We start from the raw sequence: 13,121 nt of genomic DNA on the forward strand, positions 1-13,121 counted from the left end.
ACGTTTCGGGCCGAAACCCTTCTTCAGACTGATGGGGGGTGGGGGGGGAGAAGGAAGGAAAAAGGGAGGAGGAGGAGCCCGAGGGCGGGGGGATGGTAGGAGACAGCTCGAGGGTTAAGGAAGGGCAGGTTTGGAGGGTTATGGACCAAGCGCAGGCAGGTGGGACTGGTGCAGCTGGGACATGTTGGTCGGTGTGGGCTCAACATGCCGTTCCGCTCTATGAGGTTGGGGGCGCTGTGCGGGGAGGCCGGGCTTGGTGCTCCCGGCCGACTCTTAACAGCCCGCACCCTCCCCCATTTGGTGACGTCGCGGGGGGCGGGGGTGGTTCTGTCGTCACTTCCGGCGGGTGGGGCCCAGCAGCCGGAGGTCGGGCGTCACTTCCGGTGGGTGGGGTCCAGCAGCCGGAGTTCGGGCCGACTGGTCGCGGAGCCCCGTAGCCGCCATGACGCACTGGTTCCACCGCAACCCGCTGAAGGCCACGGCGCCCGCATCCTTCAACCTGTACGGGGTGGCCACCACCGGCGCCGCCGCCAAGGCCTGCAGGTACGGACTGGAGCGGGGAGCGGGGCGCGGGGCGAGTCCCTCAACCCGAGACCCAGGCCTCGGGCCTTCTCCCTCCCTCCCGCTGCGGCGGCCCCGTCTGGCCCGGTCATTAGCCATTCCCTGCGGGCCTCGGGCTTCCTCCATCCCCAGGGCCCGCCTCTGGGCGACGGTCCGGGGGCCGAGGTGACCGCACCGCCGCGCACTGCCCGCCGCCTTCACCCAGGGAGGGGGAGCAGAGCTCGGCCGGGTTTCAGCGCTGCCCCCTGGGGACGGAGAGAGGAGCTGGTGGACATGGACTGAGGGAGACACAACGAGCTGTCCCGCAGTCACTCAGCCGGGCAGCGTCTATGGAGAGGCGACCCGGACCCCGGACACCCACCCATTGCCCATCTCCAGCATCCGCTCTTCCCCGTGTCCTCCTCAGCGCTGAACTGGGAGACACAAGACGCTGAGATCTTGAGCAAAACACCGGGTGCTGGAGGAAAGGGACCGCCTTGGCCCGCTCAGTCCCTCCAGCACCGTGTTGGTTCAACACCAACAACCTCAGCGCCACTTCCAGCTAACCTCCGAACTGTTTTTGTCTTTGCGCTATTATTGCTTGAGTTTTATATATTGATTTGTTGTTGTTGTTTATTATGGTGTTTACACAGTGTTTACAGATGTTTATTATAGCTGGAGTAACTCAGCGGGCCAGGCAGCATCTCTGGAGAATGAGGCTGAAGCTTGGTCCTGAGCCGTTGTGTCGCCCATCATTGTTCTCCAGAGATGCTGCTGCCAAGCCCACTGAGTTACTCCAGCACTTTGTGTCTGACTATGATATAAACCAGCATCTGCAGTTCTTTGTTTCTATGTTTATACATCTGTTATGTTGCTGCAAGTACAAATGTAACTGTTCCGTTTTAGGACATATGACAATAAAACACTCTTGACGTAATTCCTGGGAAAAGGCCCATGTGGACTATTGTTGTTTGCACGTCATTGTAGCTGGATATGTAAGGAGATTTTTGTTTTATAGGTGAGTGCAAGACCCACCTCCTTGTGTGGTTTGGTGAATGAGCTCATAACGGAGTGACTGTTGTCTGATGACGGTGTTGGGGTAGAATTGGTTCATTATTGTCACCTGTACTGAGATTAGTGCAGATCATACCATACCTGAGTACATCAGATGGTAGCAAATGAATATTAAACAGAGTGCAGAATATAGCATCAGAGTTTGCAGGGAAAGTGCAAATTAGAAAAGTGTAAGGGCGGCAATGAGTTGGTCTGGAAGATGGGGAATTCTGTGAATCCTGAGTCTGACTTTGGTTCCAGAGTGGACATAACTGAAGCAGTTTACCATTAGTTCTGCTCTGTGGGAAGATATTGTAAATGAAGTGGGGCGTTACAATGTTTAATGAAGTACTTGGGGTCCATGTTTGACACAGGTTGTGACTTTGTGAACATCCCAGTTAGCATCATGGTACAGACAAAAGATTGAGACAAGTTTCTGCACTTGGTTATATCTGGAGGGGGGAGGATGCTATATTACCCTTCCTGATGAATGGTGTCAAATACATTGGTGAGTTCAGTAAAGGCCGTGCACAGTTGTTACTGGTGCACCGTGCACTTCTCAAATATGTCAGACATTGAAGGCTGTGGCACCTACTCTTCTGGAGAGATGGAACCATGCAATGACCTGACTGGGAGGACAGTAGTGATCTTGCACACAGCAGGGAGGTCCCTCTGGTAACTACAGTCACATTTGTCTCTTCATGTGGTGTTCAATAATTATGATGCATCTGGAGTATCCTAGAAACATAGAAAAATAGGTGCAGGAGTAGGCCATTCGGCCCTTCGAGCCAGCACCGCCATTCAATATTATCATGGCTGATCATCTAAAATCAGTACCCCGTTCTTGCTTTTTCCCCATCTCCCTTGATTCCTTTAGCCCAAAGAGCTAAATCTAACTCTCTCTTGAAAACATCCAGTGAATTAGCCTCCACTGCCCTCTGTGGCAGAGAATTCTACAGATTCACAACTCTCTGGGTGAAAAAGTTTTTCTTCATCACAGTCCTAAATGGCTTACCCTTTATTCTTGAGCCTGATTCTGGACTCCCCCAACATTTTTCCTGCATCTAGCCTGTCCAATCCTTTAAGAATTTTAAGAACCCGTCTCATCCTTCTAAATTCCAGTGAATACAAGCCCAGTCGACCCATTCTTTCATCATATGTCAGTCCGGCCATCCCGGGAATTAATCTGGTGAACCTACGCTGCATTCTCTCAATAGCAATAATGTCCTTACTCAAATTCGGAGACCAAAATTGCATACAATACTCTACGTGCGGTCTCACTAGGGCCCTGTACAACTGCAGTGGGACCTCCTTGCTCCTAAACTCAAATCCCCACAGTGAAGGCCAACATGCCATTAGCATTCTTCACTGCCTGCTGTACCTGCATGCTTACTTTCAGTGACTGATGTGCAAGGACACCCAGGTCTCGTTGCACCTACCCTTTTCCTAATCTGACACCATTCAGATAATTATCTGCCTTCCTGTTCATGCCACCAAAGTGGATAACCTCACATTTATCCACATTATACTACATCTGCCATGCTTCTGCCCACTCACCCAACCTATCCAAGTCACCCTGCAGCCTTATATCATCCTCATCGCAGCCTTAAACTGCCACCCAGCATTGTGTCATCCGCAAACCTGGAGATGTCATATTTAATTCTCTCGTCTAAATCGTCAATTTATATTGTAAATAACTGGGGTCCCAGCGCCGAGTCTTTCAGCACCCCACTAGTCACTGCCTGCCATTCTGAAAAGGACCCGTTAATTCCTACTCTTTGCTTCCTGTCTGCCACCCAGTTCTCTATCCATGTCAATACCCTACCCCCAATACCATGTGCTCTAATTTTGCACACTAATCTCCTGTGTGGGACCTTGCCAAAGGCTTTTTGAAAGTCCAGATACACCACATCCACTGGCTCTCCCTTATCCATTCTACTTGTTACATCCTCAAAAAATTCCAGAAGATTAGTCAAGCATGATTTCCCCTTCATAAATCCATGCTGACTTTGACCGATCCTGTCAGTACGTTCCAAATGCGTGGCTATAACATCTTTAATAATCGATTCAAGAACCTTCCCCACTACCGATGTAAGGCTAACTGGTCTATAATTCCCCGTTTTCTCTCTCCCTCTTTTCTTAAATAATGGGGTTACGTTAGCTACCCTCCAGTCCACAGGAACTGGTCCAGAGACGAGAGAACATTGGAAAATTATTACTATTGCATCCACGATTTCTAGGGCCATCTCCTTGAGTGCTCTGGAATGCAGATCATCAGGACCTGGGGATTTATCTGCCTTCAGTCCCAACAGTTTCCCTAACACCATTTCCTGACTAATGTGGATTCCCTTCAGTACCTCACTCCCACTAGATCTTTGGTCCCCTAGTATTTCTGGGAGATTGTTTGTGTCTTCCTTAGTGAAGACAGAACTTATTTAACCCCTCCTGTTGAGTTCTAAATTTCTCCCAGTCATGCTTCCTCTTGCCTAGTTATGTGCCTTTTCCTTGGATTTAACACTATCCTTGAATTCCCTCGTTAGCCACGGTTGAGCCGCCTTCCCCATTTATTTTTTTTGCCAGTAAGTGATGAACAATTTTTGGAGTTCATCCATGCTGTCTGTAAATCTTTGCCATTGCATCTTCACCGTCAACCCTTTAAATATAATTTGCCAGTCTATCCTAGCCAACTCCCGTCTCATAACATCAAAGTCTCTGTTCTTAAAGTTCAGGTCCCTAGTCTGTGAATTAACCGTGTCACTCTCCATCCTGATGCAGAATTCCACCATATAATGGGCACTGTTGCCCAAGGGGCCTTGCACAAGATCGCTAACTAATTCATCCTCATTACATAATACCCAGTCTAGGATGGCCTGCCCTCTAGTCGGTTCCTCTACATATGGGTTTAAAAACCCATCCCGTATACATTCCAGGAAATCCTCCTCCTCAGCGCTGCTACCAATTTGGTTGGCCCAATCTATATGTAGATTAAAGTCACCCTGCATAAGATACCCCCCTCTCCCAGTGTAGGTTATATGCAGAATAATGTTGGGGGTGGGGTGTCCCAATAGTTTGTGAGTGAATCCCCAATGAAAGGAATTTTAATCAGTTGGCAAGATGCTTTTTGAGATGCCTATACATAGATTCTTGGTAGTTTTATTTATTTTTAACTTGTGTTCCCAGGCTTAGAGCCATAGGGTTGTATAGCACAGACACAGACCCTTTGGCCAAATGTGTCCACACCAGCCCTATCTGTACTGATTACCTTAATGTACTTAAATCTCTTTGGGAGAGCTATCTCATGCCCCCTTTTTGTTCTCCTCGTGTATGCTTCTCAGTCCCAGGAGCTCCTCCAGGGATACACGATCCCAGCTTCCTATACCTGTCCCATGTTCCCCTTTTTTTTCCTGGCCAGCGTCTCAATTTCTCTTGTTTTTCCAAGGTTCCTTACGCCCACCTGCCTTGCCCTTCACTCTAACTGGAGCATGCATGCCTTGGACTGTCACCGTCACTCATTTAAAAACATCCCACTTTCCGGATGTTCCTCTGCCCACAAACAACCTACTGCAATCATCTTTAGCAAGTTCCTGTCTAACACTATCGTAGTTGGACTTGCCCAAATTCAGAACTTCAACTTGTGGGCCCGCCCTGCCCTGACACATAACTATTTTAGCCGTAAGGCTTGGCTATGGACACTTCAGTCACTTGCCCATCCCAATTTCCTAAGATTAGATTAAGCTTTGCCCTCTCCAGTATAGGGCCCTCTACATTATGCCTGAGAAAAATATCCTGACCACATTTGGCAATACGGGTGTCAGGGGTTAAGGGGAGAAGGCAGGAGAATGGGGTTAGGAGGGAGAGATATCAGCCATGATTGAATGGCAGAGTAGACTTGATGGGCTGAATGGCCTATTTCTTCTCCTATTACTTATGACCTTATGACAAATGTTACCCTGCATAAGCTCTCTAATGCTATGACCGTTCAGTTTATATTCAAATAAATACAATTTAATCCAATAGTCCTTCCTCGCTCCCTGCTGTGCTCCTGCCTTTCTTGCCCACTGAACTTGTTTTCCTCGCCTTCCATACCTTCCAGCCTCACTCCTGCAATGCGTACTATCTCCCGGCCAATCTAATATAAACCTTCCCAAGTAGCATAAGCAAATCTGCCCACCACGATGTTGGTTCCCCTCCTCTTGTACAAGTCACCTCTTCCCCAGAAGAGGTCCCAGTGGCCAAAAATCTGACTCCTAGTCCAACTCCTCAGCCATGCATTCACCTGTTCTATCTTTCCATCCCTACCCTTACAAGCTCCTGCCTCTAGGAGCAATCCACCGATTACCATGCTGAAAATCCTGCATTGTAACCTTTGCATTGCTCCTTGTATTCAGTCTGCAGGACCTCGCCCCTTTGCCTACCAATGTCATTTGTGCCAACGTGCACAATGACTTCCGGCTACTCAATTTTCCCCTTGAGAATGTTCTGCAGCCATTGAGTTGTTAGATATCCAGCAAAACACTATCCTGGAGTCCCCATTTGCTGCTGTGGAATCTCCTGTCTGCCTCCCTGACTACTGAGTCTCCTATCGCTATGGCTCTGCCTGACATTACCCTCCCTAGACCTATACCCGGTGCTGACTGCTGCTGCCCTTGCCCTCCCAGCAGTATCCAAAGGGGCATGCCTGTTGACTAGGGAATGGCCACCGGGGATACCAGCCAGAGAGTGCCGGCTCTGCCTACTCCTTTTCCTGGTAGTCACCCATCTCCTTTCTCTCCGTGCCCGAGGTGTGACCAGCTCACTGTAACTCCTTATCCATGGCCCCCTAATTCTCCTGGATGATCTTGAGGTCGTCCCGATTTGCTGCTCCGGTTCCCAAGCGGGGCCCGTAAGGAGCTACAGCTGGACGTGCCTCCCACAGGTATAGTCATCAGGGACACTGGAAGTCCACCTGACTTCCTGCAGGGAGAACATACCACCATCCTAACTGCCGTCTCTACTGAACTAGACCAGGAAAGATATAGAAAGAAAACAAAGAACAACACACACTGTACCTTAGACTGCTGTCATCCTCTATGCCAAAGCCTATAACCTATAACAACATTTAAGACATTTGGACAGGCACAGTGCCCTCCATAATGTTTGGGACAAAGACCCGTCATTTATTTATTTGTCTCTGTACTCCACAATTTGAGATCTGTAATAGAAAAAAATCACGTGGTTAAAGTGCACATTGGCAGATTTTAATAAAGGCCATTTTTATACATTTTGGTTTCACCATGTAGAAATTTACGCTGTGTTTATACATAGTCCTGCACCGACATAAATAATGATAGACACAAAATGCTGGGGTAACTCAGCAGTACAGGCAGCTTCTCTATAGAGAAGGCATGGGCGACGTTTCAGGTCGAGACCCTTCTTCAGACTGATGTCAGGGGAGGGGGCGGGACAAAGATAGAATGTAGTCGGATACAGTAAGACTAGTGGGAGAACTGGGAAGGGGGAGGGGATGGAGCGAGAAAGCAAGGGCTATTTGAAGTTAGAGAAGTCAATGTTCATACCGCTGGGGTGTAAACTACCCAAGCGAAATATGAGGTGCTGTTCCTCCAATTTGCACTGGGCCTCATTCTGACAATGGAGGAGGCCCAGGACAGAAAGGTCAGATTGGGAATGGGAGGGGAAGTTAAAGTGCTGAGCAACCGGGAGATCAGGTAGGTTAAGGCGGACTGAGCAGAGGTTTTCAGCTTGGTCTCGCCGATATACAGGAGTCCACACTGGAACATCGGATACAGTAGATTAGGTTGGAGGAGGTGCAAGTGGAACTCTGCCTCACCTGAAAAGACTGTCTGGGTCCTTGGACGGAGTCGAGGGGGGAGGTAAAGGGACACATGTTGCATCTTCTGTGGTTGCAGGGGAAAGTACCTGGGGAGGGGGTTGTTTGGGTGGGAAGGGACGGTCTCTGCGGAAAGCAGAAAGGGGTGGAGATGGGAAGGTGTGGCTGGTGGTGGGATCCCGTTGGAGGTGACGAAAATGTCGGAGGAGTATGCGATGGCTGATGGGATGGAAGGTGAGGACAGGGGGGACTCTGTCCTTGCTACAACTGGGGGGGGGGGGGCAAGAGCGGAGCTGCAGGATATCGAGGAGACCCTAGTGAGATCCTCATCTATAATTTTGCTGTATGTGACGGCTGACATAAATAATCTCAGGATGCTTCATGAATCATTCGTATTTACCACTCTTCTCTTGAAGTGTTGTAGAAAGTTACAGAAAGGGGGATGTATGAGTTGTGTTGAAGGCCCTGTTTCTGTGCTCTATCACAGACAGTGGCGCAGCGGTAGACTTACAGCCTTACAGCACCACACACTCAGGTTCGATCCTGACTACGGGTGCTGTCTGTACGGAGTTTGTACGTTCTCCCTGTGACTGGGTGCTCCGGTTTCCTCCCACACTCCAAAGATGTGCAGGTTTGTAGGTTAATTGGCTTCTGTAAATTGTCCCTAGTGTTTAGGATAGAACTAGTGCACTGGTGATCGTTGGTCAGTGTGGACTTGGTGGGCCGAAGGGCCTGTTTCCACTGTATCTCTAAACGAAACTGATCTAAAAAGACCCTATGGGTCCTGGAATAAGTGGAGTGGCTGCCATCCTGTGCTCATGTATATGTAAATATCTGGCTCGCTGGTGTGGGTAAATGTCAGTGCATGTCTCGGGTTCCTTGATCACGGACAAGAGGTCTGTTATTCCTGAAAATGCTGGAGTAACTCAGCGGGACAGGCAGCATCTCTGGAGAGAAGGAATGGGTTATTCCTGGTTGGGTTCAATTGGTGTCACCAGGAACAAGTCATTTACAAATCGGATTATAATTTAACCACAGGAGAGGGATCAAAGTTAAATCATCTGTCAGCCATAATCCCCATGAGCTGGTCATAGAGTGGAACTGCATGGAAGCAGGCCCAGCTTGTCAATGCCACCAAGGCGCCACAGGTGGTGAAACTAAATGGCCTACTCTGTTCCTGAATTTCAAGTCGTGTTTTGTTTTGTCTTTCAGTGACATGAGGAGCGCAAGGATCAAACTTCTGGAGTTATTTACCGATGTAAATTGTAACATGGAAAAGATGAAAACGGCAGTCGATGCATACTTTTCTGTCTTGCTAGGTAACAATGTCATTGCAAGATTAAAGCACGTATGCCAATGTGATGCTAAATTCTGTATCGAGAAGTAGTGTGATGATGTGATTTAGAAGCAGAGGCTGCTGCAAACGTAGACGGCAACACTCCTCACAAATGGGCACAATCAGAATTTACAAACAAGGATGGGCAGATGCTGGTTTACGCAGAAAGAGACACAGAGTGCTGGCGTAACTCAGCAGGTCAGGCAGATTGTCTGGAGAACGCGGATAGGTGATGTTTGGGCCAGGATATCGGAAGATGAGTCCCGACCAGAAACATCACCTATCCATGTTCTCCAACGATGCTGCCTGAGGTATTCCAGCACTTTGTCTCTATTTTTTAAAAGGAGAACTTAAGTGCGTTAGAATATTAGAAGAATTATCCCTATTTTACTGGCTGATACTTATTCATGAAAATGCCAAAAAAACAAAATAGTTGATCACACTGGTGTTAGTGGTTTCACCTTGTGCAACAGGTTTCAAAAGGACTTCACTAGCTATATATGGAGGAGTGGGATGTCGAGGCCTTTATGGGTGCTGTGGGGATGTATGCCTTATTCTCTGGTCCAGTAAGGAAGCTGAAATTATGGGCAGTGTCTGGATGTGGGCTGAGCTGTGTGCAGAGCTATCAGTACCTGTACAGCAGGTTGGGTGACATTTATATACGACGATTTCCATTGATTGGAAAGTTCATAATATACATTCCCCAGGTGTGAACTAATCAGTAACCAGAGATTACACGGGCAAACAAGGAAACTGAACAAACTGTACTGTCATTGTGCTCTGGCATTGGAGAAACGATCACTATCAAAAGAATCCTGCAGTTGCTGGTTCACAAAAAAAGTGCTGGAGTAACTCAGCGGGTCAGGCAGCACCTCTGGAGAACATGGATAGGCGACGTTTTGGGTCGGAACCCTTCTTCAGACTCATTGGGTTGTTTTGTTTATAAACAAAAGCTTATGTTTTAATCATCGCATTGAACAGACAACGTCTCCATGATCACTGCGTGGATTAATTTGTTCTCATATTGAACAATTTATTTAACTCTGAAGAAGGGTTCTGATCCGAAACGTCACGTATGCCTTTTCTCCAGAGATGCTGCCTGGTCCGCTGCGAATGCAGTCCCAGCCTGCCTGCCTCTCCCTATAAGCAAGCCCTCCAGTGCCAATAACATCCTTATACATCTTTTCTGCCCCATTGCAGCTGAATGGCCTCCTTCCCATAGCTGGGCAACCAGAACTGTGTACAATAGTCCAAGTGTGCTTACACCATCATCTGGTACAGTTGAAACATGACAGGCAGGCAGCATCTCTGGAGAACACGGATAGGTGACGTTTCGGGTTGGGATGAAATGTCATGTACTGTATCCAATTTCTTCAGAAATGCTGCCTGTCCCACTGAGTTACTCCAGCAAATTTTTTTTGTAAACCAGCATGGGTAGTTCTTTGTTTCTCCAGTACTCTATACGTGAGGCTGATGAAGACGTAAGCAAGATGCTCCCTTTACCACCCTGTCCACCCGTCGCCACTCTCATGAACTAAGTGTCTGTACCCCCGAGTTCAACACTGACATTGTGGGCTGAAGGGCCTTCTACTGGGCTGTTCTATGTTGTAAAGCTTATACAACTGCATTAAAAACCAAGTTATATAAGAGGCACTGCTGATCATGCCTTGCTCATTTCTTTCCCCTTTCCACCCTCCAAGGTTTCATAACATCGCTGGATGGCACCACACAAGAAAACAAGCTGCGTTTCATTCAGAACTTCAAATGGACTGACACCTTGCAGGGTAACACAGTGAGGTGGGTCTGCAATAACCGTTTCACGTTGCTGTAGATGTGATGAGATGTAGTGTTGTGTTATATTTGAGAGGTCTTAGCTTGGCAAACACACGTTTGCCTATTTAGCAACGTGACCCCTCATTGTATGGACTGCTTGCAGTAACACAGCTCCACAGCAGCTACCTAACCTGCAGTGCTGTATCTGAGAGTCCTGACACAGTGCCACACGCAGTTCAATGTTTGGTCATTCCTGCTGCTTGATGCTGCAACAGGATATCAAGAGTCAAGAATCTTTTATTTGTCATATGTCCTGAAATGGAACAATGAAATTCTTACTTACATCAGCACAATGGATCTTTAAACAAAGTGCTCGGTAAAATCCATAACAACAAAAAGGTTCAGTAGTTGTATGTGAAAAAAAACAGACAAATAAACAATGATAATGCCAAGCCAAAAATAATGTCCCCAATTCTATGTAGTCCAGAGCCTGTTTGGAGGTTGTAGTGTTTAATAGACTGAGGGTTATAGGGAAGAAGCTGCTTCTGAACCTGGGCGTTACAATTTTCTGGCTCCTATATCACCTTCTCGATGGCAGGGGTGAAATGAGTGTATGGCCAGGGTGGTGTGGGTCTCTGCATTTTTGAGGCAGTGATTCCTGTCGATCCCTTCGATGGCGGGGAGGTTGTCGAATCAGGCCCTGATGCAACCAGTCAGTGTACTCTGTACTGTACACCTGTAGAAGTTCAAGAGAGTGTTCATTGACATACCCAATATTCACGGGAAGTAGAGACATTGATGGACTTTCTTGGTGGGATATCCAGAGCACTTTACAACCTGTTAACTGGCTTTGAAGTGCAAAGGCAGAAAATGTTGTGATTTATTTCCACCCAAAAATGTCCCACACACTGTGACATAATAAACTGATAATCTAAAACAAAGCAAATGCTGGAAAGACAGCTGGATCAGGTCGGGCACCCTCTGCTTCAGTTCAGTTAGCATTTCAGCTCAGTGAGAGGACATTGATCTGGAAAGTTGCCCCTGAATCTTTCCCCAAAATGCTGCCCGACCTGCGGACTATTTCTGTGGTCATTTTAGATGTAAAGCCTTTGAAGAGTTTTGCTTTTGGAAGGGATAATCTGCTTTGCAATTGGCCTGGAGGTGGCACGGAGCATTTCCTGGCCGACTGGTCAGTCAGTCTTTGTTCAATGTCTCTCTGTTGCACTTCCATTGCTAGCCCCAGGACCTCCAATCTTGAGTTGAGCTTGGTTCAGGTGAGCAGGGTTCCCAATACCGAGCAACAGCTGACCGTACATCAACCAAGTCTAAGGCCTCTCTTGTGTTCACCAAACATGAGCTTATCTTCCCTAAGTTGAGGCCTCAAGAAGAGCTTCTACTATCCGTATATCCTCACTTCCAAACCTGGGACTTATCTCAGTCTGCTCTCCCCCATCTGCTGGGAATTGTCTGAACATCTGAAGAGGGTTACCAGAATGCTGTCTGGATTAGAGGACATTAGCAGCAAGGAGTGGTTGGATGAAGTGAAGGAAAACCTGATAGAAGTAAATCAAATGGTGAGAGGCATGGATAGGGTAGACAGTCTGAACCTTTTTACCCAGGGTGGAGATGTCACCCTAGACTAGCTATTGTACTTGTGTATGGTTTGATTGTACTCTTGGAAAGTATTATCTGATTTAATTGATAGCATGCAAACAAAAGATTTCCATTGTATCTCTAGTAGACGTGACATTATAAACCAATATCAATACCGATGGCTTTAAGTTCAGGGAGAATGTTTTTAATGGAGATGTTTGGGGCAAGTGTTTTTTTTACTGGGTGCCTGGAATGTGCAGATACGATAATGGTGTTTAAGAGGCTTTTAGATCGATACATCAATATGCAGGCAGTGGAGGGATATGAATGACGTGCGGTCAGAAGGGATTAGTTTAACTTGGCTCCTTCCTCACCCTATCTACCTGTGACGCCACTTTGGGGAACTGTGTATCTGTAGCCCTAGATCCGTCTGCTCTACAACACTCCCCAGAGCCTTGCCCAGGTAACACCTCGCACTGGGGTCAAAATGCAGCCTTGAGTTAATTCAATGTACACAGTTTAACAATACTAAACCCCCACACCACTGCCATCATCTCAGGGTGGTTTTTGTTCTTGTTTGTTGAAAGCAGAGATCGGTTTACTTTATTATGTGAGTAAGGGAACAGTCAAGGAAGTTAGCTCGGATTTAAAGTGCTTTTTGAAGTGCGTTAATCTGATAAGCAACACCATTGAATCGTGGTGTAAGAAGAGGAACGACTGAAATAAATATATACTTGGCCCTCGTGAATGATGTGATATTGTGTGAGGTGCATAGAATAAAGTCCCATTAATGGTGCAGAAGGAAATCTGGGCTGTCAGCCTCTCACCTAACACTGCCTTGTCTATCAGTAAGTCTTGCACTCAAACCGACACCCAGGCTAATATTTGCTTACTCGCACAATCGGGGCGAAATGGCAGTCAGGAAACCTCTCCTGGCATCTCAACAAAAGGAAGTAAATGCCTCCCTTTTAATTGATTAGATTGTTTGTAGATGGGGTG

General features: G+C 47.4%; 1 protein-coding gene across 1 annotated transcript in view; it reads left to right on the forward strand.

Annotated features, from left to right (window-relative positions):
• The first annotated feature begins 358 nt into the window (after window positions 1-358).
• brox (BRO1 domain and CAAX motif containing) overlaps window positions 359-13,121 on the forward strand; it is a 28,942-nt gene continuing 16,179 nt past the window's right edge. Inside the window, exons 1-3 of the mRNA XM_033020659.1 lie at window positions 359-543; window positions 8,633-8,739; window positions 10,457-10,553. Of these exons, the coding sequence (XP_032876550.1) occupies window positions 443-543; window positions 8,633-8,739; window positions 10,457-10,553 (305 nt within the window). The 5' untranslated portion in view covers window positions 359-442. The remainder of the gene's footprint in view (window positions 544-8,632; window positions 8,740-10,456; window positions 10,554-13,121) is intronic.

This window comes from Amblyraja radiata, chromosome 5 (genome assembly GCF_010909765.2).
Source record: "Amblyraja radiata isolate CabotCenter1 chromosome 5, sAmbRad1.1.pri, whole genome shotgun sequence".
NCBI lineage: Eukaryota > Metazoa > Chordata > Chondrichthyes > Rajiformes > Rajidae > Amblyraja > Amblyraja radiata.